The 27,999-nt window shown below is 39.0% G+C and overlaps 2 protein-coding genes across 13 annotated transcripts in view; one reads left to right on the top strand and one right to left on the bottom strand.

Moving 5' to 3' along the window:
• The window catches only part of CASK (calcium/calmodulin dependent serine protein kinase), a 410,527-nt gene that overhangs the window by 160,334 nt on the left and 222,194 nt on the right, over nucleotides 1–27,999 (bottom strand). For all 12 annotated transcript variants that reach the window (XM_050936496.1, XM_050936500.1, XM_050936495.1 and 9 more), the window contains one exon: nucleotides 27,378–27,450. In XM_050936496.1, the coding sequence (XP_050792453.1) occupies nucleotides 27,378–27,450 (73 nt within the window). The remainder of the gene's footprint in view (nucleotides 1–27,377; nucleotides 27,451–27,999) is intronic.
• On the top strand, nucleotides 12,994–14,318 carry GPR82 (G protein-coupled receptor 82). Its single transcript, XM_050936698.1, has one exon. It carries the CDS (start codon nucleotides 12,994–12,996, stop codon nucleotides 14,038–14,040), a length of 1,047 nt encoding a protein of 348 aa, XP_050792655.1. The 3' UTR covers nucleotides 14,041–14,318.

Raw genomic sequence — 27,999 nt, 5'->3', positions numbered from 1 at the left:
ATATTAACTATGTAACAATTACAACTGTGTGTATACTTGGGAAATGTCTGCCAGACAATAAGCAATCAGCCTGACGGGTCAATAGAAAAAGACAGTCTTTAAAGGTGTGGATCTCCCATCCTCCTTCAGTTCCTTCCTGTGGACGCTGAAAATACAGTAACTCCTCACTTAAAGTTGTCTCGGTTAATTTTGTTTTGTTGTTATGTTGCTGATCAATTAGGTAACATGCTCATTAAAAGCTGTGCAATGCTCCCTTCTAACATCATTTGGCAGCCGTCTGCTTTGTCCACTGCTTGCAGGAAGAGCAGCCCGTTGCAGCTATCTGGTGGGGGTTTGGAACCAGGGTGGACTGGCAGCCCCCCCTATCAGCTCCCCGCTCCCCTAAGTTCCCTCTGCTGCAGCCATCCAGCAGGCTATCAGTTGCTGACAGTTCAGCTGTCCCTCACCTCACTGCCATGTACTGCTCCTGCCCTCTGCCTTGGAGCTGCTCCCAGAGACTCCTGCTTGCTGTGGAGAGGGGAAGGAGTGGGGCCTATGGCAGGTTGTCCCCCTCTCCTCTGCTCCTGCACGCCGCGTCCACCTTCTCCACACAGAGCATGGAGGGGACACAGACGGAGGGGGAGAGAGAGCTTGGGGCAGCAGATGCTGTCTCAACTTCCTGATCCACTTAAAAAGACAATGCACTTAACAGTGGGTCAGCTTACTTAAAGGGGCAGTGTGCATCTCTCTCCCACACACAAGGTGTGTGTCTGTCTGTCATGCTGTCTCCCCTCCCTCGTGTTCATGCTGTCTTGTGTGAGAGGCTACATTAACAACGTGTTAACCCTTGATGGCTCAGCTGAGTGCTAGTTCATCATTTAGCAGCAAGACATTCCCTGGGAACTATCCCACCCTCTTCCACCCTTTAACTTCACCACCTCAACCAAGCTTCACAATCATCATAGCTGTGAACAGTACTAAACTGTTTAAAATGTATACTGTGTGTATATCTATATAATATATAGTTTTTTGTCTATTGAAAAAAATCTCTCTGGAACCTAACCTCCTTATTTACATTAATTCTTCTGGGAAATTGGATCCGCTTAACATCGTTTCGCTTAAAGTCACATTTTTCAGGAACATAACTACAATGTTAAGCGAGGACTTACTGTAAACTTGGTTTCATGGTTGCTTCAACACTGCAAGGCCAAGTGATAATATCACCTAATGCAAAATACCACCTTGGACACTGCTGATACTTTCCCACTGGAAAAAAAGGCTTCCCGCCTTATGTAAATTCTATTTAAGGCTGGGAAGCAAGGCAATCAGGATTCTCCCTTCACTGGTTCCCACCCAAGAAGAAAGACTGCTAAAAGTACCTGAAGAGAGAAGAAAAGAAATCTAGTCTGTAAGAGAAATAATGGACTCTATGCTACAGAAATTCTGCATCCTACCTAAGTCAACATTTAGGGCGAGAAATTACATTTTGTAACCTGTTTCTTTAGTGAATCAAGCTTAGTTTGCATATTTTATTTGCTTAGCAATCTGCTTTATTCTGTATGCTATCCCTTATAATCACTTAAAATTTGCCTTTTGTCGTTAATAAACTTATTTCTTGATTATAACATAACCCAGCTTGTGCAATTCATATCTGGGGGAGGGGAGGAGAAGCCGTGCATGTCTCTTTCCACAATGAGGGAGAGGGCGATTTTTATGAGCTTGCGCTACGCAGATCTTTCTATACAGTGAAAGACAGTATTATTTTGGGTTTACACCCCAAAAGGGGAGTGCTGAGCAACTTCCTAGCCTTCCCATAGAGAGCAGTTTGCAGCCTCTGTGTGAATCCACAGCTGGGGGTGTGTGTGCGCGCACGTGTGTGTGTGCGTGCGTGCTGCAAGAAGCCTAATTCAGCAAAACAGGCAGAGGGAGTCCAGGTGGTGGAGCAAGAGGGGCTCAGTGAAACCCCAGTACATCAGGCAGCAACCTAGAAGGGGTGGGGAGTCCAAACCCTCACATATACAAACTATTCCTTCCAGTAAAATTTACGGAAGACAAAATCATCATGATATGCAAGATCAGACAATGAAAAGTCTGATAAATTCGGAATACTGTTGCCTGAGATACTTTTCTCCGAGCTCTCCCTGTTACGAATGTGAACACTGCTGATCACTGTGGAATGAGAGTCAGCAGGCAAAGAAAGAAAGAAAGAAAGAAAGCAAGCAAAGGTAAAAAGCTGAAGTCAGCAGAATTTACCCCTTTGATTATTAGCTTCATCTTCACTGTAATACTTACGTTTTATTTTTGAAAATGATTAAAGCTAGTCAAAAACTACATTAATTCTTGTTTTTCCACAAAATCTACAAAAAATTTTATGTGGGAAAAAATTTCTGGCAACTCTACCAAAAATCCTACACAGATGTATATAGATTGAAGAAAACAAATTCTAATTAAATTGTAATGTAACAGAATATAGTGAAAATTCTCTTCTGTGACTACCACTTTCAAATGTAGTTTAAATGTAAAAGCTGAATTTTAAAGTCAACGTTTTCATAATCAATGTAAGCTTTTTTCCCCCTCCTGTTTTGCATGTATGATAAAATGAGACCTCTGGAGGCAGCATGAAGAATTTCACTAGAATAATTTTGAAACTATTTAGTGTTAATGACGTGAATCCTAAACAAGGCCAAGAACAAAATTTTAAAGCTAAGATAGACACAAAAGCATCTTTGAGGCAGATCAAAGTTATTTTACCTGTATTGTGTAACCAGATACATGGACAGCACTGGACAGTGAACAACCTGCTTTATTTTCCTATTTGTAGTAACTAAATAGCAGGTTATGAAGATATGCCTACAATATATATCCCTGCCCATGCACTCCTGTGGACAGTAAAAATGCAACACGTTTTTCTGGGATGTCCTCATCACTTTTGCATACAGTTATATTAATCAATTAATATATTAAGTTTCACTTTTGAATTATACAATTTAGCCAAAGCCACTGGAAATTGCAAAATTATTAATAGGCATCAATAGAACAATGTCTACACATTTCTGGTCCCAAATGAGCAAAATATTTACTCACAGACCTCACTCTATCCTGAGTCAACAAAGCACTTGATTTCAACAGGACTTAAAGAGGTATCTAAGTACTCTGCTGAAATGCCACTTCTAACAGCATTACATACTAGACCTAGTCAGGAATTTTTTGATATAAATTTTTTTTGGTCAGGAAATGAAAGTTTTGTCAAAATGACTGACATTAGGAAGATTTTCTTGGGGGCAGGGAGTGGAGGGGAGGAGATACACACACACAGAGATGTTCAAGGAATATTTTTTTGAAATTTCAGAAATCTTTGTGAGATAGCAAAACTGTTTCCTGCCCAGTTCAGATTCATATACATAACAAAACAAACCTGTAATTTTACTACAGAATTTTTTTTTTTTAAATTAAAGATCAATAGTCACAAGATACTACACTAACTCATATACATGCTATTCAACTGTTCTTTTGGAAGCATAATCAGAGTTGTAGCTCCACAGTAGTTAATCCATATTTGTGAGACAATAATATTAGTGGCCCTATATTTACAAAATATCCTAAACTATAACCAGTTTAAAACGTGTTAAAATTCTTTGCCCATTTTGCATGTTATACCTCAGTGGTTCTCAACCTGGGGTCTGCAAGGGTATTCCAGGATGTTTGCGAGTCATGTTCAGAGCCCCTGGCCCTGCTGATCAACTCCTCCTCTTCCCTCCCAGAGCCTTCTGCACCTCGCAGAACAACTGTTCAGTGGCATGCAGGAGGTGCTGGGAGGGAGAAGGAGCAGGGACAGGGTGCACTCAGGGGTGGAAAGAGGTGGGCAAGAGGAGGGGTACGGATGGAGAGGGGGGAGAAGAGGTGGGTGGGGCCTTGGGGGAAGGGTTGGTGTGGGGGGGGTTGGGGCTGAGTGGGGTTTGAGCACCCCCATGAAAATAAAAAGCCAGATTGGGGGGTCTGCGAAAATTTTTTAATCAAAATGGGGGTTGCTAAAGTTTGAGAATCACCGCTATCCATAATAAATATTGCATAATAGGTAAGAACAGACTATCAAGCCAAAGGCTATCCTTCCACTCTGAATTTCCCTGGTTTTGTGGATTTCGGTGAAGGCATTTACTGTTGGGAGTACTTTTAATTTTTTTTTTAATTCTAATAATAAAATTATCCACAATATATGAACTCAGTTAAGTCAGATCAGTATTACATATAATATAATTTGTGATTGTCTCAAACATATAACTTGTAGTCCAGAGTCCCACTTGACTGCTCGCCATGTGGAGAATCTTCTTTCTATGTCATTCCTGCTGCCATTAATATTTCAGAAAAATCAGTGCGACTGTGCTCTGATTTCAATTTCCATATTCAAAGCAATTCTGTAAATGTTTTGGTTTCTTTTCACATTTTCCTTGTTTGAAAATGGAAGCCATAAATACAAATACTTGTGTTTCTTGTCTACTTTTCCTTTTTCAACACCACTATTCATTTCCCAAATGTTACTGTACCTTGATTTTGGTGGTGGTGATGGTAATAAGGCAGTAATCATTTTAATATAATACTTACAGAAACATCTGTTGGAATGTTATGAGCCAACATGAATAAATCAGACCAACTCCTCTGCAACCTATATAAATGCATATTTTAAAAAATGTAGATGCATATTTTGCACTTGGTAGATAATATCATAACACACAGTAAGGAGCTTTTCTAATTATATACATACCCATCTACAGTATTAATAAATACCACACAGAATATCAATTCAGTTAAATTTTTAAAATATCAACAGCAAGTAAAAAAATATTTGAAGGACTCAATCTGTATTAAGGAATAAATATTTGAAACAAATGGACAAAAAGATTTTTTTCCGTAAAAAAAAAAAAGCCTCTACAGAAAGAAATCTATATGCTACATTTCAGCGCAGAATTCATTTTATTACAGCAGACAAATCATCTAAAAAGATGTCTTGCTATGCTGACAAACCTATAGTGCCACTACTGAGCACAGTTAGAATACATTAATCACAAAATCAAAAGGGTGTAAAGACAGAATATTTGTCACACAATGTTTTTAATGGCTACCCAGCTGCAGAGAAGAAAAACATGATCAAAATTACAATTAACGCATCATTTAACAACTTGGTACCAGGAGAGTTTGGAGTATCTGTGCAAGTAGTACTACACATTAGAAGGTGGTATCACGAAATGGTGATTCTTGGTTTTTGATTCTTAAAGATTTAAAGAACACTCAATTCCACTGCTCCCACTCATTCTCTCACAATGTGATTTCCAGTACTGCGAATTAATGATTGATTCACTAATTCCTTATTTGCTTAATTTGAGCTATCATCACTTTCTGCCAATAAAAAACCAAGAGTATGTTCATAGGCTCATTTACACTATTGAAAGTTGTAGACCTGCCTCTGGCGCATTTGATATTTAATGGTAGCGTGTTTAAACATGGCAAAAAGAAAGTTGAAACTGAAAACTGTTCACTTAAAGAAAAGTGGACTGACACTTACTGTTCTTTTGCCACAACATCTAAAGGCTTGACCAGTACGTTAAAATTGTACAAAGACTGTGGTGGTTGTTAAATGTGGGAACGTCGAACTGCACTATGAAACAAAGCACATGGATTTTAACTGCAAATATCCACTGGGCTCCCATTTAAGATCAGACAAGATCACTTAATTAAAAGACGAATATTTTCAGAGCACAAATATTTCAAAAGCTACTTGCACTCAGGAAAATGCAACTGAAGCTTCACTGAGGTGTGTGCAGCAAAACACAGGAAACCTTTTACGGATGTGGACATTATTAAGCAGTGTATGACTACTACAGCTGAAACCCTTTTTGCAGAGAAGAAAGATGTTGACACCTTCAGACTTCTTTCTATAGAGAGAAATTTATGGAGGATTTGTTGTCCCTTAAACTGCAAAAGAATCCCATGACAGGTGAGGATTTGTTTAATTCTGTTCAAACTTTTTGTCTAATGAAGGTTTAGACATGACTCAGATTGGGTCAATTACAACAGATAGCGCTCCTGCTCAGGAAGGATAGACGAGGGAAAAGAGAGGAGGTGTTGCCTTATATATTAAAAATGTACACACTTGGACTGAGGTGGAGATGGATATAGGAGACGGACGTGTCAAGAGTCTCTGGGTTAGGCTAAAAAGGGTTAAAAACAAGGGTGATGTCCTGTTAGGATCTACTACAGGCCACCTAACCAGGTGGAAGAGGTGGATGAGGCTTTTTTTTAAACTAACAAAATCATCCAAAGCCCAAGATTTGGTGGTGATGGGGGACTTCAACTATCCAGATATATGTTGGGAAAATAACACAGTGGGGCACTGACTATCCAATAAGTTCTTGGATTGCATTGCAGACAACTTTTTACTTCAGATGGTTGAAAAAGCTATTGGGGGGAAGCTGATCTAGATTTGATTTCAACAAATAGGGAGGGACTTGTTGAGAATTTGAAAGTGGAAGGCAGCTTGGGTGAAAGTGATCATGAAATCACGGAGTTAACAATTCTAAGGAAGAGTAGAAGGGAGTACAGCAAAATAGAGACAATGGATTTCAGGAAGGCGGATTCTGGTAAGCTCAGAGAGCTGATAGGTAAGATCCCATGGGAATCAAGACTGAGGAGAAAAACAACTGAGGAGAGTTGGCAGTTTTTCAAAGGAACACTATTAAGGGCCCAAAAGCAAGCTATTCCGCTGGGTAGGAAAGACAGAAAGTGTGGCAAAAGACCACCTTGGCTTAACCATGAGATCTTCCATGATCTAAAAAATAAAAAGAAGTCATATAAAAAATGGAAACTAGGACAGAATACAAAGGATGAATATAGGCAAACAATACAGGAATGCAGGGGCAAGATTAGAAAGGCAAAGGCACAAAATGAGCTCAAATTAGCTACGGGAATAAAGGGAAACAAGACGACTTTTTATCAATACATTAGAAGCAAGAGGAAGACCAAGGACAGGGTAGGCCCACTGCTCAGTGAGAATGGAGAAACAGTAACAGGAAACTTGGAAATGGCAGAGATGCTTAATGACTTCTTTGTTTCGGTCTTCACCGAGAAGTCTGAAGGAGTGCCTAACCTAGTGAATGCTAATGGGAAGGGGGGAGGTTTAGAAGATAAAGTAAAAAACGAACAAGTTAAAAATCACTTAGAAAAGTTAGATGCCTGCAAGTCACCAGGGTCTGATGAAATGAATCCTAGAATATTCAAGGAGCTAATAGATGAGGTATCTGAGCCTCTAGCTATTATCTTTGGAAAATCATGGGAGACGGGAGAGATTCTGGAAGACTGGAAAAGGGCAAATATAGTCCCCGTCTATAAAAAGGGTAATAAAAACAACCCAGGAAACTACAGACCAGTTAGTTTAACTTCTGTGTCAGGGAAGATAATGGAGCAAGTAGTTAAGGAAATCATCTGCAAACACTTGGAAGGTGGTAAGGTGATAGGGAATAGCCAGCATGGATTTGTAAAGAACAAAACGTGTCAAACCAACCTGATAGTTTTCTTTGATAGGATAATGAGTCTTGTGGATAAGGGAGAAGCAGTGGATGTGGTATACCTGGACTTTAGTAAGGCGTTTGATATGGTCTCGCATGATATTCTTATTGATAAACTAGGCAATTACAATTTAGATGGGGCTACTATAAGGTGGGTGCATAACTGGCTGGATAACCGTACTCAGAGAGTAGTTATTAATGGTTCCCAATCCTGCTGGAAAGGTATAATAAGTGAGGTTCCACAGGGATCTGTTTTGGGACCGGCTCTGTTCAATATCTTCATCAACGACTTAGATATTGGCATAAAAGTACGCTCATTAAGTTTGCATATGATACCAAACTGGGAGGGATTGCAACTGCTTTGAAGGACAGAGTCATAATTCAAAAAGATCTGGACAAATTGGAGAAATGGTCGGAGGTAAACAGGATGAAGTTTAACAAAGACAAAGGCAAAGTGCTCCACTTAGGAAGGAACAATCAGTTTCTCACATACAAAATGGGAAGAGATTGTCTAGGAAGGAGCACGGCAGAAAGGGATCTAGGGGTTATAATGGACCACAAGCTAAATATGAGTCAACAGTGTGATGCTGTTGCAAAAAAAGCAAACGTGATTCTGGGATGCATTAACAGGTGTGTTGTGAGCAAGACACGAGAAGTCATTCTTCAGCTCTATTCTGTGGCCTCAACTGGGGTATTGTCCAGTTCTGGGCACCGCATTTCAAGAAAGATGTGGAGAAATTGGAGAGGGTCCAGAGAAAAGCAACAAGAATGATTAAAGGTCTTGAGAACATGACCTATGAAGGAAGGCTGAAAGAATTGGATTTGTTTAGTTTGGAAAAGAACAGACTGAGAGGGGACATAATAGCAGTTTTCAGGTGTCTAAAAGGGTGTCATAAGAAGGAGGGAGAAAACTTGTCCACCTTAGCCTCTAAGAAGAGAACAAGAGGCAATGGGCTTAAACTGCAGCAAGGGAGATTTAGGTTGGACATTAGGAAAAAGTTCCTAACTGTCAGGGTTGTTAAACACTGGAATAAATTGCCTAGGGAGGTTGTGGAATCTCCATCTCTGGAGATATTTAAGAGTAGGTTAAATAAATGTCTATCAGGGATGGTCTAGACAGTATTTGGTCCTGCCATGAGGGCAGTGGACTGGACTCGATGACCTCATGAGGTCCCTTCCAGTCCTAGAATCTATGAATCTATGATTGGTACTGAATCCCAATTTGATTTTCTATCACTGTAATCCACCAAACCGCACTTTGTGCAAAGCTTAGCTATGAGTAAGCTAATGTAATATCAATGGTGATAAAACCTGTCAACTTCCTTTGGTGCAAGTCAGCACTGCAACACCGCTCAAAAGCTTTCTTTCAAAAGTATCTGCCAATTACGATGACCTGTTGGTTCATAATGACATCCACTGTCTGAGCAGAGGGCAAGTACTAAGAAGGCTGTGGGAAATTTGAGTTCATGTGGAAGAACAGGTATACAAAGTCCAGGGAAACAGATAGAAGAGCTACACACATTTTTGAGGGATGCCACAAGCATAAGCATCCTGCCCTCCCTTGCTGATTTGACAGGCCACTTAAATTATTTCAATTTAAAGCTACAAGGGTAAAATGAAAACATAGTGGATCTCTACCACGTCACTGCATTTCAAAACAGTCTCTTAAAAAATTATTTGGAATCTGGGGAGATGCTGCATTTCCTGATGCTGTTAAGTTGCTGAGACACTGCAGATGAATCACATGGTGTACTCTCTGGACAGGCTCTCTCAAAACTTCCAGGAGAGGTTCCAAAAATTTAAAAGTGTTAAAGACACCACCCTATTTGTTAAGAACATATTCATAGTCCACGCAAATGGCACTTGGTGCAATCAAGCAAAAGTGTCCTTTTCAGATGCTAAAAAAGCAAAACCACATTGTGAGCTTACTGATTTAGAAGTGGACGACACAAACTATATTTGAAAAACTTTCTGGACAACCCTTGTGCTGGACTCCAAGTAACCACACTTGAGGAAGGTGGCATTTAACATCTTGACTATGTTTGGCTCAACATGTGTGTGAGAGTCAGCATTCTCAACAATGAACAACAAAAAATGGCGTAATTGTGCCGTTTTACCTGATAATCATCTGTACAATTGCCTCAATCTTGCCTTGACTTAACTCACTACAAACGTCAAGGCCCTTCTCTGGCAGAGGACCTGTCCCTTTTCCTACTGATGGTGAATATTATAATTCTACATTATCCATGTATATTTTATTTATAATTTGTATTGCAGTACAAAATTACATTTTCAGTAGTGATCTGTAAAAACCTGTTAGTTTTAACAGGTATTTCACAGTAATTATTCATATCTATATACATATATGCCTACAATAATTTTATTTGACAAAAAAAACACCAATAAGCTTTGTATTTTAATACTAATATTTGCACGTAATTGACATTTTAGCTAAGTACTTTCTCAAAGTCTCAGATGTAATTTATTACATCTTTCCTGGAAGTTATTTTTAGGTTATACAGTGGTTTGATTTTAATTTTCATTTAATGCACTAAAAATATAAGCAAAGGGGTATATTATTAACGTATAGCTTTGTATGAGTTTGTTGAACAGGAGCACTTGCAGTGTGAAAAACGTTTCTTTGGAATCTGGCTCTTGACCAATCCATCTTATTCTTTCCCCTCCACTCCCTCTAAGCTCCCCACCTCAAACCTGGTCCATCTGATGGTTGGCAGACTACGGTTGAGGGGCAGAGTCTCCCCAGATCCCAACACACATGAAGGTAGGGAGAGGGGTTCAGAACCCCCCAAGAGAGGCAGCCCCCTAGATACTGGTATATATATTATATATATATACACACACACACACACACAGGAGAGAATGTTGGGTTGACAGCTACCATCACACTTATTGTCCCCACAGCTCTCCTGCCACTCACCTCATCTCCTTTCAAGTGTCCCTGTCTTCCCATTCCACCTAGCCCCAACCCCCTTAAACCAGACCTTCTCCCCTCCCCCATCCTCATTTATCCCCTCCCCTTGCTGCAACCCCCAAACCTCTCCCCCATTCTCCCCTTCCCTTCCCAGAACGCATTTGGATGTCTAATCTCTCCCCTTCAAAACATTGATTACATTCTCCCAGGATTAACCCCCACCCCTTGCAGAGACAGATTTTAGTAACATATTTTCAAACATTTTCCAGATTTCTTCCCTAGGTAGGACTTGACACTAGCTATGGTGTGTGGGGGGTCAGGATCAAAAGCTTATTGCTTATCCCCTTGCATTATCCAGATTTTTGAGGCTACAAACACTCTTGGCTCTCTTGTCCATGCACGTTCACAGTTATCAGTTTACCTTGTGATTGTTAGGCATGAGCCTAAAATGACAACTAAACACTTTGGCAAATGTACTGAACCACCCAAAGGAGCAGTGCTTGCCATGCACTCTCTGGGTATAACCCTCAAGTGAGGGAGACTTTTGTGTCAGGATCAAAGCCATAGTTTGATCCGCAAGTCTGGGAAAAAAATATATGGTTAGAATATGCCAACCTTAAGAAAAGTTGCAATATGAGTCAAGCATGACCGTTTCACAACTGCTCACCCCAGCCTTCTTCTTGGTGCATGCTCCCAACATGCCTGTTCTCTGCTCCCCACTGGATGGCGAAAAACAAGGATTATCTCAGGAATCCCTTGGTCAAATGACCACAGATATGGATTACTAACTCTACTCCTTTCCCCTAGAGGCCCACCTAATTTCAAGGCAATCTGAGTAACTATGGATATTTTAAAGCACTTAGAAGTCTCAAGCTTTAAACAGAAAGCTGGTCTTAACCTCAACAAAGCAGACCTCTACAACAAATTCTGAGACCTGACAAGTAAGAACTGCACATATATTCTCTTTTCTGAGTTTAAGAAATATCCCCTTCCCTTCACAAAAAAGTAGAAAGCAGTTTTCAGACAGTGGGTTGGACTGAAAAGGAAATGCTTCAAACAGAAACATCTGGTCTTTGAATTGGAAGGTGCTTGCAGTTTTCATCGGTAAGTTTAATTGTTAATTCCTTATTTTTTTTCATCTGAACATACAAAAAAAATCATAATTAGACATTAGACTGTGGGTTAATGACTTCAATAGTTACTCTGGATTTACTTCACTTTAACAGCAGAATTTAGCTCAGTTTCCTTAAAAATCCAGATAGTAAATGGGAACAGTTACGTAAAAGTTAGTTTCACTTGAGAGTTACCAGGGCTGTAAGGGGTTTTGCACGGCATCATTTTTAAATAAGCCTTTTGAACCTTTTTATTTTTCTGACATAGTATATCTGGCTTTCTCTATCTTCCTTTTGTACCTTTTCATGTTTATACAAAATCTTCTCCACACTGTAGTTAATAACTCTTTTGTATAACAGTTTTAAAATACAAATATTTTATTTTATAACTTTGGAATGTGTATGAAGTTTTTCCATGAATTTATAAATTAAATAAAATCTCATTAGGGATCTAGTTCATTAACAAGTAAGATGTGCATGAAGGAGAACATAGCGATCTCCAACTCTTTCCTCTTCCCTCCACACTAGCAAGCTGAAACACCAATTTAAATGGCAGAAAGACATGCTGTTACTGTTGAGTACTTTAACACTGCTCATATGCATTTGATTCCTTATCTACAGCCTGTAAACACAAAACAAAAACTAAATTAAACTGGCCAAAATTTAAACTTGCAGAATGATTGCTGAAAAATCTGATCAAGTTTGAAAATATTTCACAATCAGACTAGACTGAATGGGATGGCTATAGCTGCAATGACCAGGGCTCAGAACAGAGTGGTAAAGAATACTGGAAGTTTTTCTTTCACCGTAAACGAAATCCTCGTGGCCAGCATTTTAGTGTCATAGTACATCTCCAGTACATATTTGAGTGGAGGCCAGGGAGTGCTACGCTGCATTTCTGCAATCAAAATACTACTTTACGTGTATTTAGCATCTTTGATTTGACAATATCAAAATGCTCTAGAAGCAAAGTATTGTCATGTTATAATTCAGGACATTGAGGTATGGAGAGACTGAAGTGCTAGTCCACAATCATGAATCACTGTCAGAATTTGGATGAATTCTCCAGGTTTCCTGAGTCTCTATGTGCTATGTTATTGGACTCAGGATTTATGATCTAAGACCATAGATATTTAGTCTTATACTACTTTTGTAGCATCCCTGAATCCGTGTGCAAAAATTTCATGTCAACTCAAAAAGAAACTGCAATTCTACCATCATGCTGTGTCAAGATGACAACTTTCAGGAGGCTAACTGCTGGGTATAAATATTCAAGCGCCTGAGGGAAGGAAAAGAAATTGTTAGCAAAATTATGAAATTAGTAAATATGACAGCCATTAAATACAGATTACAGAAGAAAATAACTCCTGCAATTGTTTTTCAGCTCAGTGTGCATTTATTCAAAAAAACTTGAATGGGATTAATGAAAAATTCAACATGTCTTCTTCAACCATCATCGGCTTCTACAGTAGCTCTGCCAATCATCTATTCCTTCCTATTTACTACAGGCAGTTTTGGAAACATTATTTCTGGGTGGATATTTTCAAAGCACATATCTACAAAAAGAACACAGAACATCTACATGACAAATCTTCTTATTGCAAATTTATTTGTATGCATAACAATGCCTTTTCTCGCTGCCTACTTTGCAGATGGCTATCAGTGGGAGAATGATTCCATGCTATGTAGAATAGTAAACTACTCTGGAACTCTGGTTATACACACTAGCATGTATGTCAGCATTACAATTTTATGTTGGACTGCTTTAAGTCAGTATTCAACACTGATGAAAAATAATGACCACAAGCAATATTCTCCAACAGTTACCGAAAACTACCTCTATAAATGCCTGCTGGAAAAGTTTCGTCAGCCAAAATTTGCTAAATACGTGTGCATCAGTATATGGATCATTGTACTGGGCGTAACTGTACCAGTGATAGTGTATGATTTGCATCTACAGCCTGATCAAGAACAAGTTGACCGATGCTACCACTGGAAAGCAGAAAATGGCACACTCACTGCAAAGATCACAGTTCTTATTGCTACTGCATGGTTTTTTTTATTTTTTATAACAGTATTATTTTCATACTATTCCCTTGTCAATCACCTGAGTAAAATGCAGAAAAATACTTGCATTGGAAAGAAACATCTAATTTACAGTACAGTCAAAAGAAACATTTTTGTCATCCTGCTTATATTAACTGTCTGCTATCTTCCATATCATATTTTAAGGCCAGCTTTTTATGCGCTGCTTAGTAGTGAAGACTGCCAGATGATGAACTATTTAGTGGAAGCAAAAAACTTTCTTATTTGTCTTGCAGCTGCCAAAAGCAGTTTAGATCCTGTTGTACATCTTTTATTAGATAAAAGATTTAAGAAGAGTCTGTACAATCTCTTTAGAAAATCCTCATCACAAGATCACAATCATACAGCTGATATTGAAGAGACTACACAAATGTGAAGAAGGAATAAGTAAAAATCTTAACTGGACATACTTTAGGACAAAAACCTTTTTGCCAAACATAGCTACCTATAACAGAAGAATTCTTTTTATCCACACTGAAAATGAAATTTACAGATAAAAGATGAATTTATAGAATTTTAAAAAACCTGCTTATGAACATTTGAACTGTTAGCAAAGTTGGAAACATGAATTGTTGCTTGATGAACGTTTATATTTCTTACAATGAACTGTGCACTATGATTTTGCTTACACAAAATGAAAAAGGGATTACATTGTATGTTTGAACTATACACACTGATTAATTCCAGTCCTTGGAGAAACCAAAGACAAGGAAAGTGAAGAGAGCAGACAATAGATCAAAGGTAATAACTTGGCTCTCCAGTATCGTCACATAAATATGCTAAGGTTTCAGACACAATCTCTCTTAGTTAAATTACAAGAACAAAAATTAAACAAAAGAAAACAAAAACTACACATGGGTGGTTTTTAATGGTACAATTAAATCAAGTGTCTGAGAAATATAGATGTACTTGCAGAAAGGTAGCCAGGAATTTGGAATTAACAGGGTTGGTTTTTTTGCTCAGAGGTACTGCAGGGAAGGTGGTTTCCTTGTCTTTTGGGATGAGTCCATTACATGGATTGAGCAATGAAACTGACAGGAAGTGTGAGGGGAGATTAGTCTGATATTTGAATGTTTAGAATAAAGAAACATTCTTCCTACTCTTTATGTAAACTTTGTCCATCACCCTAGTAATGGTATTGCCTGAACCATATGAGGCCCCATCCTAGCATCAGTGGGAGGAGGCTTATAATAGGGTTCTATAAAAAGGCTGAGAGTCTTATAGGGGTTATCAACTTCTGGTCTTATTCTTGCCTCAGACAGGGACCATGGGATGAAATCACACAGTAACACCTGTCTGTTACAGCTATCCCCCTATTCCATTTTGTTTCATTTTGTCCCCATACTCCATTTTGTTTTTGTTCTCCTGTGGCCGCCCTTCCCTGGCTGTTAAGTTGTTTACCAGGGCCACTACCCTTCTCAAAGGGAGGGCCCCTTAAGTTGTTTAACAAGAGCCATTGCCCTTCTCAAATGGATGGCCACTTGTGCTGCGTGCTAAATGGGACCACTGCCCTGTTCAAAGGGTTAGTCCTGTTATCACCTCGTTGAACCTGGGCTCGGTGTAGGGCAGGCAATGTCCAGAGCTGCAAGACCTATTGTGTTTTTAAGATCCTGGGCATGAGTCATAGGCCTCATGTGCTTTTGAGTCACCTATTGCACAGGACTCTGCCTAGACATGTTTCTGTGCTTAACCTGCAGTTTTTCCCTGTGCCTCCTCCTCTGTGACAGAGGGAGCCTATCAGGATTACTGGTGGGAAACTGCCTGAGTTTGCCTTTAAAAACAGACATTTTTGAAACAAACATCAGAAAGGTTCCTGCATTGCTGCCTGGTCTGATCAGCCAGGGGTTTTGGGGGGGTCCTTTCTCCGCTCTCGTTTTATTTTTTGAGTGTACCCCCGGTTTTTAACCCCCCCGCCCCCCATGAAGAACGAATTGCTACCTTAGAGATCTCCTGATTATTGAGACTGTACCGAGCCCTCCTTGCTTCTTCTGATGTTGCTGCTGCTTCTGCCTTTGCTGCTGCCTTGGGGACAGGTAAGAATCCCTCTGTGAAACTTTCCCTACTTTTATTTTATTATTTTAGCTGCTGGCTCTGTTTCCCCAGCACACAGACTCAAGCTAAACCTTGGTCTGTGTCTTAAAACCTCTCTTAAACTCCACGGGCGCTTTGCTGCTAAAAATAAGCTTGTGCCGCTGCTAAGCTCTGCTCCCTGCTTTCAACTGTATCCTGGGCACATACCACTCTGCCCTCTGTGACTTCCCCATAGCATAAGGTGCACCATAGGTTTTGTTTTTTTAGTTTAATAAGTCATAGTTTGTTAAGATTGTAAAGCTTGTAAGTTCACCTGCCTTGTTATAGTTTACTGTTTTGTTGCTCTGTACAGTTGCTAGTTATAGTTTTGCTTAGAATTGTGATATTTGTTGTTTTGCCTCGTCGTTGGTTAAGACAGATAAGGTTTCTGCTGCTTAAATTCGTCTTCCCGCTGTCCCAATCTCTCCCTGAACTTTCCCGTGTCTGTTTTCCTCCAATCTCCCCCTCTGTGTGCTTCTCTGTGTCTCCCTGTTATAACGTTTTGCTGCTGGTTTTCCCCCCGCATCTGCACTCTCTCCGAACTTCCCAACTCCTTGCTGCTTCTCCCCCCTTCCCCCGCGTCTGCATCACCCTCCGAACTTCCCAAACCCCTTGCTGCTTCTCCCCCTGTATAACTTCCCAAACCTTTTGCTGCTTTTTCCCCTGCATCTGCACTCTCTCCGAACTTCCCAACTCCTTGCTGCTTCCCCACCCCCCGCGTCTGCATCACCCTCCGAACTTCCCAAACTCCTTGCTGCTTCTCCCCCTGTGAAACTTCCCAAACCCTTTGCCGCTTTTTTTCCTTTGTTTTTGGTGTCCGCTTGTTGCTTAAACCTCTCTCTAGCCCTTCTTTACACTTCTCCGCTGCCCCTCCCCTACCGAAGATCACCATCACACTGTCCATTGTCCTTACCCTGCAGGGCTTCAGAGTCTCTCGCTGCTTCCAGCCGCACTCTCCTCTCATCAGTTGCCCCTAATCATTCACTCCCCCCCCCACACTCTTGCAGATTATCTGCTATCCTAGCCTCACAAATTCAGTCATTAATTTTCTTTTATACAGTTACATTCCATAATTTCACTTATCACCCATATTGTATTATTGCACTGTGATTCACATTTTACTTGTAATTATAACACCCCATTGGTTGCTTCCACTTTTCTGATACACTTTGTATTTGCATTGATACCATTGTGTTACATTGTGTATAAGGCCACTAACCACTTAATACGTTCTGTCTAAGATTGTTGACCATTTTATATAGAAGCTACCATTTTATTTTGCACTTCTTTTTGATACGCTTATTGACTGCACTGTATCCCATTGTGCTGAACCCCACTTAGTGTACCCCACTGATAGAACTCCCTACATTGTTCAATAAGAAGACTCCCCCATCATTGTCTATTGTAAACACCCTATACACCCCATCCTATCGTATTTCATTGTTAAATTCCCACCACTTCCTTTTTCCTTTAATAGAGAAATTAATTGGCACTCCACCTGTGTGGTAATTGCTCCCCAAGATCCCATATACCTGCAGGCAGGGACAACACCCACAAGGTTGACAAGGGTTTGATAGTGGTTACTGACCTATGGGGGTAAGAGACCCAGAGAAATAGGAAGAAATCTGTAAGATGGAATGAGGGACATATTGTTTTAGATGTTTTCTATAGTTTGTTCTGGAAATCCTCATGTAGGAGCCCATCCATAGCAGTTGTGTTCGTTGAATGTCCATTTGCAGCCATAGTTCTGTTTTTGAGACAATGGATTTACTGTAAAATGCTGTGCACACCCACCTACTGTTACATAAATAATTAATAATGAATGTTATTTGTCTCACTTCAAAAGCTGGTCTTACACAGATTAATCTAAAATATTTAATTTATACAAGAATGGTCATAACCAAAGAGATGATTTATACAAATATCTAACCAAAAAACTGCATCAAACATACGTACAATATTTTGACACATCCTAATATATATAAAAAACTAAGCTTAAGCAAAACAGAGAACAGTAAAGTGCACACAAAATGTACCTGATCTCAACACTAGCCCACAGATAATCCTCCACTACAGGTCTCCGTTTGTCCAGTCTAGTCTTAAATTACGTAAATTGTGTGGTTACTTAGGATGACACTGACTCTTCATCAAGGCTCATCATTTAAGGATGGACAAAATAAAGGCATTTAACAACATGAATGAACAAGACAATTAATGGATAATCAACTGGTAATCACAGAGTACACTTCTAGCTGGAACACAGCTTGCCTGTGAGGTTTCTCAATGAAGAAGTTTGAGGATCATGGAGAAAAAAACCAATATTAAGTAGCAATTTTAAAGAAATTATAAACAGAGGATCTTTAGATTTCTTGTTGAAATTAAAAGTTTTTCCCCCCCTGCACTTCCTCTTTCTTCCTCCACCACACTAATTCACTGGAGGCAATACAAACCCACTGTAAATATAAAAACATAGCATCTAACATGCTTAGCATTAACTGAATGTATATTCATTGTTAATGTGTAAAAGAGTAGCCACTTAACTGCAATATAATATCATCTCTTTCAAATATAATATCCATGTAATGGACACTTTAGAAACACTTACATGCAAAAATCTATTTTTTTCAAGCATTTTGATTGAAACTCATTTGTGCTCTAGCCCAGGGGTACATAAAAAGCATTAACAAAGTCAGTACAAAATAAAATTTCATACGACTTGTTTATACTACTCTATATACTATACACTGAAATGTAAGAACAATTTTTATATTCCAATTTATTTATTTTATAATATAGTTAAAAATGAGAAAGTAAGCAATTTTTTAGTACTAGTGTGCTGTGACACTTCTGTAATTTTATGTCTGATTTTGTAACCAAGTAGTTTTAAAGGGAGGTGAAACTTGGGGTACACAAGACAAATCAGACTCCTGAAAGGGGGACAGTAGTCTGGAAAGGTTGAGAGCCACTGCTCTAGCCTATTACATAAATTCAATACCAACTTTATACAATGAGGCAGGAGGCCTATGGAAAAAAAATATTACATAATCATGTAATTAAATACTACATCAACAAGCAAATGCACAAGGGGGCAAAATTGCAGTTGCATAGGGAACTTTAATTCTGGCATTTTCTATCTTTTGAGTACTAGACTTTGCAACTTTAACATTCTTTTAACACAGTTTGCCTGCAATTTAATATATATGCACACACACATTTAGTGGACAGATTACATTCTTGATCTGGAAATCTAATAATCTTTGCGAATAAAAGTCTCACATAGTAGCTGGTACCAGAACCACTCATCCCCAGATAAAACAAAAAAGTTCCTTTGAAGTCAGAATATTGGAGATGAGAGCCTGCTGATAGGATTCTCAGGAATTTAGAAGGAAAGACCTTATTAAAGAGTAAAAATGAATAATAACTCTGAGCAGATCACAAGTTCATTTGTACTGAAAAGGATAAGGTTTCTCCAGACCTTCTGCACAGATAAACAAATAAACCAGTATTACTGATACAGACAGGTCATTCAGTTATGAACAAAACTAATACTAAAAGATACTTTAATTTTCCTCTCTTCTTACCAAGAGTAAGAACCCAAAAGGAAACAAATCATCATGCTACATGTTATAAATAAAAATGAATAGGCAAAATAAAAATGAAGATGCAGAAGGAGCGTATGGGATTATTGAAGGTGAAATATGGCTGGCATATCAGTTAGCTTGGACTAACATTTCAGCAGACTCAACATTACTTGTCAAAGTAGTGATGCCATGTTGTTTCAACATATACACACATGCAGAAGTCTAACTATTTTCTTACAAACTTCACACTATTTTCCCTGAACACAACAAATATTCTGTAAAGTAGCAGTAAATCAAATATTCTCCTTTTGATTTTTATATTCATCTTTTTAGTTCAGGGCTGTAATTTTAAATTAAAATTTTGACAAACGATTAGAACATTTTAAAAACAATTATTTGCTGGATTAAATACTTTCCCCATGTAATTTACTTTATAATGCTCACTGTAGAGACTAAGAGAATGGTCTTTCTTTATAGAAACTTCCAAGAGAAACACCACCACACCATTGAAAATCCACAAGCACTATTTCTTTGTGTCTTTTCTCAAAATTGTTCCCTGTGAAGCTCAGAAATTTGTTTGTTCTTTTGTTTTACGTCAGTCAAAAAAAAGGAGTAAAATCAAATCCTCTACAGCAAAATTATTAGTATCCCAGATATATTATGCCAGCATCCATTGCGAGAACATAACAAAATCTTGTCTTTGAGAAGCGTCAAAACCATGGAGTTTAGAGCAAAGCCCCTCATATGTTCATCTTGTTTCAACTCTGGTGATCAGTGAAACATCTAACTTCCTCCAAAGTACAGAAAACAAAAGTAAAATCTGCGAAAGACAATTATTTTTAAACTAAAGAGAGATTTTTATTTCTCTTAAGTATACTGTGTATATATTTACAGTGACCTCTATACTCTATTTAGACACCAAAAAAGCATCAGGACTTGTTCAACATAAAAAAAGTCTGGCTCTCTCGTCTTAAAATACTGTCCTGACAAGTTTAACACAAAAAACAAATACCCACTGCCTCAAATATGGATTTTTGGAGGTGCCATGTAACAGTATAATATGTAGCTGTACTTTTTTGAAAAACATTTTCTGTTCCATCAGTTTCAGAGCTACTGAGATGAATTTTTTGCTATCTGAAGGCAGGAACCTACACATTGTGGATTATACTTTAGCAAATTTATCTGTTTTACTGGCCACTCTTTGGATTTTTGCACCGCTTAAACAAACACAAACCTTCTCAGCTCTAGGTTACATTAAATTTATTTTCATTATCAAAATCAAAACTTCGTATAAAGGCCAAATTCATCTGACAAAACATCAATCGTTTGATGGTTTGGGTGTCACCCAAGACACTCAGATAATCTAACTGCACCCTATTATTTTATTCAACACATGTGCACGCCCCCATATGCACCAGCCCAGCCCCCACACTCTATGTACCCCATTAAATCTGGGCATTAATTGCAAAACAAATGAACAAAAATCTGGAAATTTACTGTTAAGGTTCTTGCTATGACCGTAATCCATTCTTATATTTGAACTATTAAAATGTATTTTCATTATATGAGCTTACAGAATATGCAGAAACACAAAATGTTATATGTTTATATCTTAGTTTGAGAAAAATACATAGGTTAAACAAATAAACAGTAAACTTGCATGTTTTACTGCAGAAATATTTAAAACTCCACCGGAACAAGAAGCATAAGGTATGTCAATGGGAGAGTTTCTCCTCTCGACCCAGAGCAGCGTAGACACCGCAGTAAGCCAACCTAAGCTATGTCGACTCCAGCTACATTATTCATGTAACTGCAGTTGCATAACTAAGGTCAACTTAACCCCACAGCATAGACCTGCCCTTAGTAATATAATTACTATTTTCAACATTGTAAATCCCAGCTGTTAATGAGAAACACAAGACTCTGGAGGCAGATGAAGGAATAGTTATATTTTTTAAAAAATAGCTATATCTCTGACAATTATGAATTGTAAACGAGTCACCCTGGTACTTCCTGCTTTTAGAGGAAGATTCCAGACTTATTTCAATTATGGAGAACATAGTGAAAACATTTTGGGGCTTGCGCCCAACCCTATTGCTAAATCTTGGGGTAAGCCTTAGTGTCTAGCATCCGGGACCTATGCTCAATTGCTTTGTAGACTTCACTGTGAAACATCTGGCAGTTTCAGATGCTGTCAGTGGATGGATTTCCTCCCATCATTCTTTCTGGGAAACCCATCAAAAAAAGGCAATATTTATGGAGAACAAAAACTTGTACTGTATGCAGGCATATGACAGCAGCTGAGTGTTTTATGCATATCAATGGAGGGGGGGGGAGGAGGGATGGCTCAGTGGTTTGAGCATTGGCCTGCTAAACCCAGGGTTGTGAGTTCAATCCTTAAGGGGGCCATTTAGGGATCTGGGGCAAAAATCTGTCTGGGGATTAGTCCTGCTTCGAGCAGGGGGTTGGACTAGATGACCTCCTGAGGTCCCTTCCAACCCTGATATTCTATGATTAATACAACTGATGAAGGCTTAAACTGCTTCTTTATACCTTAAATGCCTGCAGCCTCCAGTGACTGGTTCATGCTCACGGTGATACCCCAGTACATACTCTCTTGATGTCATCTGCATTTGGTGATATCCCCTTACTGCATGAAATGAGGAAGAGAGCCACAGCCTATCCTCTGAGGACCCACTCTTACCTCCTGGAATAAGGGATGTGCCTGGAGGCAGGAGGGATGCGTTGAGGTTGGGGTGTAGCACATAGCAGTGCAGAGATTCTGGGTAGCACTGTTGCTTATAGGAAGTTGGAAACAAGCTGCTATAATGTAGACAGGCCCAGGAACTAAGTTATGGTAGGGGCATTTCAGCCCCCAGAAGAATGCCAGAATCAGGAGGGTACAAAAGTGTCTTGAAGAGACTTTAGCGCCATACTCCCTCTGGGCCACAAGTTCTCTGCTGTATCTGTTAGAGGCACAACCCAGAATCTGACTTGGGATGCATGAGGGGCTTTGCAACCGTTAGGCCCTGTCTACACTAGAAAGCTGTATTGCTTTAACTATACCAATAAACTTAAAGTGGTACCACTCAGTGTGGATACAGTGATAACAGTATAAAGCATGGGAGTAGTTTGGTGGGGCAAGGAAGCATTGTCCCCCCCAAACAGAAGTGAGGCACAAGGGGTGCATGTGAGGCATGTGACTGCCCTTCCTCACCCCCCGATTTCCATGAGCACTAAGCTGTTCTGCTCGCCCCACTGGGGGCTCTGCCCTTCCACGCTGCACCTCCTGTCGGCATGTTTCCGGCTCACTCGGCCTCTCTCCCCAACAGCCAGGGCCGGGTGGGGAGCAGAGAGGGCAGGACAGAGCTGCTTCTCCTGCCGAGGGTGGCCATTCTGGGTCGCTACCTCTGTAGCTAGATACCGCCTCCCGCCAGGTCCTAGTACCCATTGTCTTTGCCTTCTACGGGCATCCTTCATGGCCACTATCTTGTTTTCTGTACAATGGTGAGTGCCTGTGTGTGTGTGTGTATGCAGGGAGAGAGACAGGGCAAGGGGGGCAGGGGGAAGGGGGTTGGGTGGAGGAAGAGGCAGTGGAGAAGGGAGATGGGATAGGGCTGGGGGAAGAGAAGGGGATGGGGCAGGGGGAAGGTAGATAGGGCAGAGACAGTGAGGAGAAGAAGGGAGGTGGGGTGGGATGGGAGGGGGGAGCAGGAGCTCGGCATGCAGTCTCTTCTTGGCAGCAGCAGCAGCCCCAGCAGGAAGATGGCCACAGCAACACCGGAAGGCACCAGTAAGGCAGCACTACTGAAACAGCCGGTGCCGGAGTGGCCGCAACTCCCGCACTCAGGTTGCCACAGCGGACACCAGCAGTTTGGGCTCTCCCATTAAGCTGCCCCGTGCCCTCCCCCAGCACCAGTAGCGCAGGTACCATTCCAGGCAGGGGAAGAGAACCAGTGAGCAAGGGGAACTGGCTTCAGTGAGCGCGCATGCTGCCTGCCCCCTGAAATACAGCAGTCAAACTATGCCTACGGTATAAACTTTATACCAGCACAGTTATTTTCACACAGGAATAGGGAATAACTATACTGGTATAACTGCATCCACTCTAGAGCTTGTACCAGTATGCCTATATGAGTTTGTTTTTTTTAAATCATACCCTACCCAACAGTTATACCAGTATAACTTTCAGGTGTACATCATATTTTATTGAGTGAGTTGTAATGCAATAACTGCAAACTTTAAAAAGTGAAAAGTGGATAGAGCACTGGTAATCCTATATTTAATAATTAATTTACCAAAAATCACTTGTGCTTCATTCCACTTTATAGACAACATTTACACAATCTATTCAGGTAAAATGGACATTGGTCATTTAGACTGCTAGCTTCCTTTTAAAACATTACCTGTATAGTGATAACCTAGAGCTCTATCCTAAGGTATTGCAGTTAACTAAGAACTCAGTATGCAAAATCAGTTTAAATTATTTACTGCAGTTAATTATACCTGTCCATGGTGAACTTTATCAGAAACAGTGTTGCCTAGTCACTCAGTTTATTTGATCATTCTGCAGTTCCTTACTCTCTTCCATAGATTTTACTAATTAGATAATTGTGTGTTGCTGACAAATCTTGCCACTTAACTTTATTTTATAAATGTAGAAGATGGAGAATAGGTAACACACTGTACATGTTAGTAAAAATCCTAGGAACACCTCACTTTTAACTACTCTGCATTGAAGAGAGTGGTTCATTTATTTTTATTTTCTTATATGTTTTAAATCTATGACAGGATTCTATCCCTGAACATGTAATTACTATATTTCCAAAACAGCTTCATGAAGACCTTTTTTTGGGGTAAAGTGTAAATTACATTTACTGGCAGACTGGAACACTAGAAATGTTCAACTAACCATGCAATCTGATTGATATATTGTAACACACAGGACCAGACTCAATAAAAACACTGACTGATTTTGATATTTTTAAAGCTAGATGACATGGAAAATGGTTATTTTACTGAACCTGGCCCTCAGTGCTTCATAATTTTTCATGTCAAGATTTTCCTCTTGAATACTAAAAACTAACAGTTCTGCCATAGAAACAAAGAAAGCAGATTACTATACTCGGGACACCTAAAGGTGAAGTTAATGTTATACACAATGGCTATTCTTTCTTTTCTGACTTTAAACACCACCGCCACCCATTTATATGAATGACTTATTCTGGCTTTAAAAGGATATAGCCAGAGTCCCAGGAATTTCACAATTCTGTGGCAAGAGGCTGCATCTCTGCCCTTTCCTTTGCTGTGGAATATAAGCTTTTTTGTTTCTAGATAACTACAACATGAATGGAGTCAGTGAAAACCGATCCAGTGTTGTTCTTCTGAGTCTGCATACCATATAAACAGTAGCTATGAGAGGTTTAAACTGCCCCATTCATTTCAATTAGGTTTTTTTTTTAACTCTGAAACCAAACAGCTACTATTTAGTTAGCAGTTATTTCAGTGTTCAGCATTTTAGCAAAGACATCCAGTTAACAGGTTTCTCTCACAATTCCAGTCTCCCAACCTAGGCCACTGAACAAATTATAGTGACACAGCTGTGGTGCTGAACTATACTTGCATAATCCTGCAGTAGTGTAGATTCAGTTTACAGCACTGGAAGGGGTTTTTCCAACGCTGCAGGAGCTCCACCTCCCCAACTGACTGAAGCATTCTTCCGTCCATCTATCTGTGTCTACACCCGGAGTTGGGTCAGTATAGCTATCTCAGCCAGGGGTGTGCATTTTTTGCACCCCTACGTAATGTAGTTACGTTAACCTAAATTTTAAATGTAGACCAGGCCTTAGACTTGCAAGAAGTGGGGGTCAATGATCACATCAGATACCAGTCTGCTAGCATGAACTGTTCATCTAGAAAATTAGACCATGCAGGGGGCCTGGTCCAATGAAGAAAGAACTCTACTGGAATTGTAAACTGTCAGGTTTAAAATATTCCATCAGAAAATGTTCAGCCAGCTCTACTAATCAATACTCTGAACAAAAGGCTGTTCATTTTTTTCTAACATTGTCATGGGATTCCATGACTGCTGCAATTAAAAAAAACAATCATAGCTTCACAATTGTCCTCTGCATTGCTCCTTCCTTCCTATTTCTAGCCCCTTATGGTTGAAGATAGTATTCCAATATTAACTAAGGGCTGGTCTACACTAGAAAATTAGGTTAGTATAACTACATTGCTCAGGGGTGTGAAAAATCTACACCCCTGGGTGGCATAGCTAAGCCGACCTAAGTCCCCATGTAGACTTATTTCCATTAAAAAGGTAAAAGCTCTGGTTTACACATCCAGAATGACTATATTCCTTTCTTTTTGCCGAAATCCTACACACCAGAAATAAAATAGGGCACAATTTAGCTTTAAGGAGAATAGCTTTTTAAAAAAATTCTCTCTTCTTTCTTTCAGTGTCACTCCTAGTGTATTTGTGTAAAAATACAAAAATCCTCACTGCCAAAGTAAGATAACCTGGTGCAAAGCATTAAAACCATCCTCACCGGAGAGATGAACTTACTGTTACCAGTGAGACCTAAAAAGAAACAGAGAAACTCCTCCCTAAAGCGCACCCAAGTTCATTCTATCCATTTTATTGCAGCTTCTTTGGCAGAAAGAGGATCAGCATGAAGACATCTGCATAGAATCATAGAATTAATAGAATCCAGTCCCCTGCACTCACAGCAAGACTAAGTATTATAACAAACTATGTTCTAGTTTGCAGACGAATCCTTCAGAAAAAACAGGTGTTCCACATGGGGCTCCTTCAATAAGAAACAAACAGGTTTGGGTGATATTCCTTCACATTTTGCTCATTATTTCCTCTCCTTATCCTCCCTTCTTCCTTCACTCCTCAGTTCTCCTCACCAGTACAGAACAGGGGTGCTGATGAAGTCAAACAGTCAAATATTTCTTATCTGAGATTTTTTTTTTATGACTTACCACCACCACCAAACCAAACCATGCTCAATATCTGAAGAGCTATGTAGTTCTGCAAAGATGCAGCTATTTTTTTTTCTGTGATGACTCTCAAAGTTGCTTGCCTTAACAGTTTGCATGTTACACAAAGGTAAAAAAGTGTACAGTTCCTGAATTGATGCGTTTATCTACATAAGTTCGGAAAGAAGTTTCTGTCAGGAAGCAGAATGTGATGGCTTACAGTTCTATGTTCACATCAAAGTGCTTGAACTGCATCTTGTCTCAGTATGGATGAACACAACCTATTAGGGAAGACTTGTGGAAATATCTTAAAAAGGAAATTGTAAAATCAGTCTTCCAGTCTTTCTCACTAACACAACCTTTTATGTGACTAGCAAGCAATAAGCTATTATTTACCATTAACGACCAGGATCCTTGATCAGAACCAGGGCCCTGTTTGGCTAGGCAATAGGAATTGACCAAAACTCACTCCAGAAGATTAGTTTAATGAACATGGAAAACAGGAATTTTGATTATGTACATAAACTGTTTTTAAAATGAAAATGTCTACTTTTCCAAATATGGTGTGCACATGTAAAGGATCTATTGATACTGAGGAAAAGTTTAGAAGAGTATTTTAAATTAGTTGACTAGCTTAAAAAAACCCATAATATAACAGACATGTCATTTAAGCACAAACATCTCTAGAGATTTAGTTTTTGCTGAACATGGTCACTAAGCTGTCAAAATGATGAAGTAATTAAATCTTCTACCAGTTTCAGTTTCATTTATATAATTTAGTAAATCTCAAATTTTCTTTAAAAGAAAATTCACAAGCAGAAATTATATGAATATTCAGCACTCGAAAGTCATATAATGACTTTCAAATTAAATTACAGTTACATACCTATTTAACATGTGAATAAAGAATTATTAAATATTTTTATGCTGACAAAATCAAGAGATTTTCCTTAAAGTATCAACATTGCTAGCATCAATTATGTTTCTCCTGCATACAAACTCCCATTTTACCCTAAAATGCAGAGACTTTTCAAAGTAGGCAGGATGTTTATTGTGGAAATGAGAAAAGACTTACCTTCACATCCCTGTGAATTATGTTATTATCATGACAGTAACGTAGAGCTTCCAGTATCTGTCTCATGTAATGACTGTAAAAACAAAATATGTCTAAGACTATATAACAAACTTGTGAAAAAATACTATATAAATACGGTGCACTCAGTTTTAAGCCTCTCACCTACAAAATCATCATTACAAAACTTACCTTTAAAGGCCACAATTATAAATTTGCTCAGTGTTAGAGTGGGAATTATGTATTCATAAGAATGAATAATAAAAATAAATTGTGAACACTAATGTTTCTAATAATTTCAAAATTTGAAGGGTATTTTGACCATTAATAAGTTTTTTTTTTTAAAAAAACCCACCTACACAGTTAAAAATGTAACTTATAACAACATAAGCTTATGGTAACAAAAAAGAGTACAATATTACTACTATTAAAGTTCACTTCATTTTTTCCTAATATTCAATTATTTCTACTAATTTAATAAAGAAACAGAATCACTGTTATAGGAATGAACACACTGCATATCAATACATGCAAATCACAAATACACAAAGAAGAGATCAAAATATTTTGTAAAAGATAAACATTTAAGGTACAGAGGAAAACTGAAAATCAGCTAGTTAAGTAA

This window comes from Gopherus flavomarginatus, chromosome 1, assembly GCF_025201925.1.
Source record: "Gopherus flavomarginatus isolate rGopFla2 chromosome 1, rGopFla2.mat.asm, whole genome shotgun sequence".
Classification (NCBI taxonomy): Eukaryota; Metazoa; Chordata; order Testudines; family Testudinidae; genus Gopherus; species Gopherus flavomarginatus.
The sequence above is the reverse complement of the archived record's forward strand: the minus strand, read 5'-3'. Positions and strand labels throughout refer to the sequence as shown.